Here is a 1,223-nt window from a genome sequence, read left to right as displayed (position 1 = left end):
GGCGTTACCAACAGAGCTCATTAACATAAACAGCTCTTCTGAACAGAAGTCAGAGCAGGCAGAACTAGAAAATGGGAGATTTTATTATCTGAGAATTATTTTGTGCATTAAACTGAATGAACATGGTCTGGATAGCCCACAGACATACCATAAACATTTCTAGGACCCATAATTGGTCTCCTTTAAAGGACATCTTAAGTATCCTGGAGCTCACAGACAGGTGACTGATCACCTGTAGGATGTTGGACCTTTGCAAACATCATGTCAGAGCTTTTAAAGTCCTTTTCTCTTTATAATCCTTCATGTTTGTAACGTTTGTTCCAGGTTTCTAACACTCACCCTGAAGACAACAAGATCAGACATGAAGACCTGTCCAAGATCTTAGCGAGCGTCCACAGTGTCCACAGCAAACAGGAGAACATCAACCTCAGACTGGCCTCGCTCAAGAGGTACGTGTTCCAGAAAGACTAAAGCCTGAAGGAAAATACTGAAACTGCAAAATGAGTTTATATTGAGTTTCTGTATTTTTAAATTCTTCAAGAGACAATTTGAAAAGTGAGGTTTTATTGGTCTGGAGGGATCTCATTGAGAACTCAGTTTAAAACGATGAATCTCTAAACTTTATACGAAAGGATTTCCAGAGTTACAGCAGAGAAGAAACGTTCAAAGAAAATGAAAAGAATTATAGATATAAATGATTATTTCTGAAGGCATTTCTGTTGGAAGACTTTAAGGTAGGAAATGTCCATCATCTCCTTCATTATAAAGATTATTTATTGTTTTAGTAACTGGCATCACTAGATGATATTTTTAGACACATTTTATGCAAATTTTTTTGTGCAAAAATCGTTTTTATTTTTCCACTTTGTCCTAAACTGCAGCCTGAGCTCATTCTGACCCTTTTTCTCAGCACAAGTCARGTTTTGTCTTTGTTCACTGACACATGGGTTTGTAATAATGAATGTATTTGTTTTATCAGAGATCCTGCAAAATAAAATATGGTTCAGGAATTTGTGTGCAACACATTCAAAGTGCTGACAGTCCAGAAGTTCGGAACAGGAGGCAGTCGCAGAAAAGATAAAYCAACATAAAACAAAGTTTCACAGAGCGACACGTCCCAGAAGAAAATAAAAGTTCTGTTAAAAGTAGAGGTGTAAGAAAATATCGATACACTGAAATATTGCGATATTTCATTTCCCGATACTGTATCGATATTCTAAAGC

At 36.6% G+C, this 1,223-nt stretch overlaps 1 protein-coding gene across 1 annotated transcript in view; it reads left to right on the top strand.

Moving 5' to 3' along the window:
* Nucleotides 1–324: 324 nt before the first annotated feature.
* Nucleotides 325–1,223, top strand: part of hsf2 (heat shock transcription factor 2) — a gene marked incomplete at its 5' end in the record, with an annotated part of 9,644 nt that continues 8,745 nt past the window's right edge. Inside the window, 1 exon segment of the mRNA XM_014009496.1 lies at nucleotides 325–449. Coding sequence (XP_013864950.1) covers nucleotides 325–449 — 125 coding nt within the window.

The sequence above is a fragment of the Austrofundulus limnaeus genome, unplaced genomic scaffold, assembly GCF_001266775.1.
Source record: "Austrofundulus limnaeus strain Quisiro unplaced genomic scaffold, Austrofundulus_limnaeus-1.0 Scaffold58, whole genome shotgun sequence".
NCBI classification, from domain to species: domain Eukaryota; kingdom Metazoa; phylum Chordata; class Actinopteri; order Cyprinodontiformes; family Rivulidae; genus Austrofundulus; species Austrofundulus limnaeus.
Note: the sequence above shows the minus strand (reverse complement) of the source record. Positions and strands in the feature narration are given on the sequence as shown.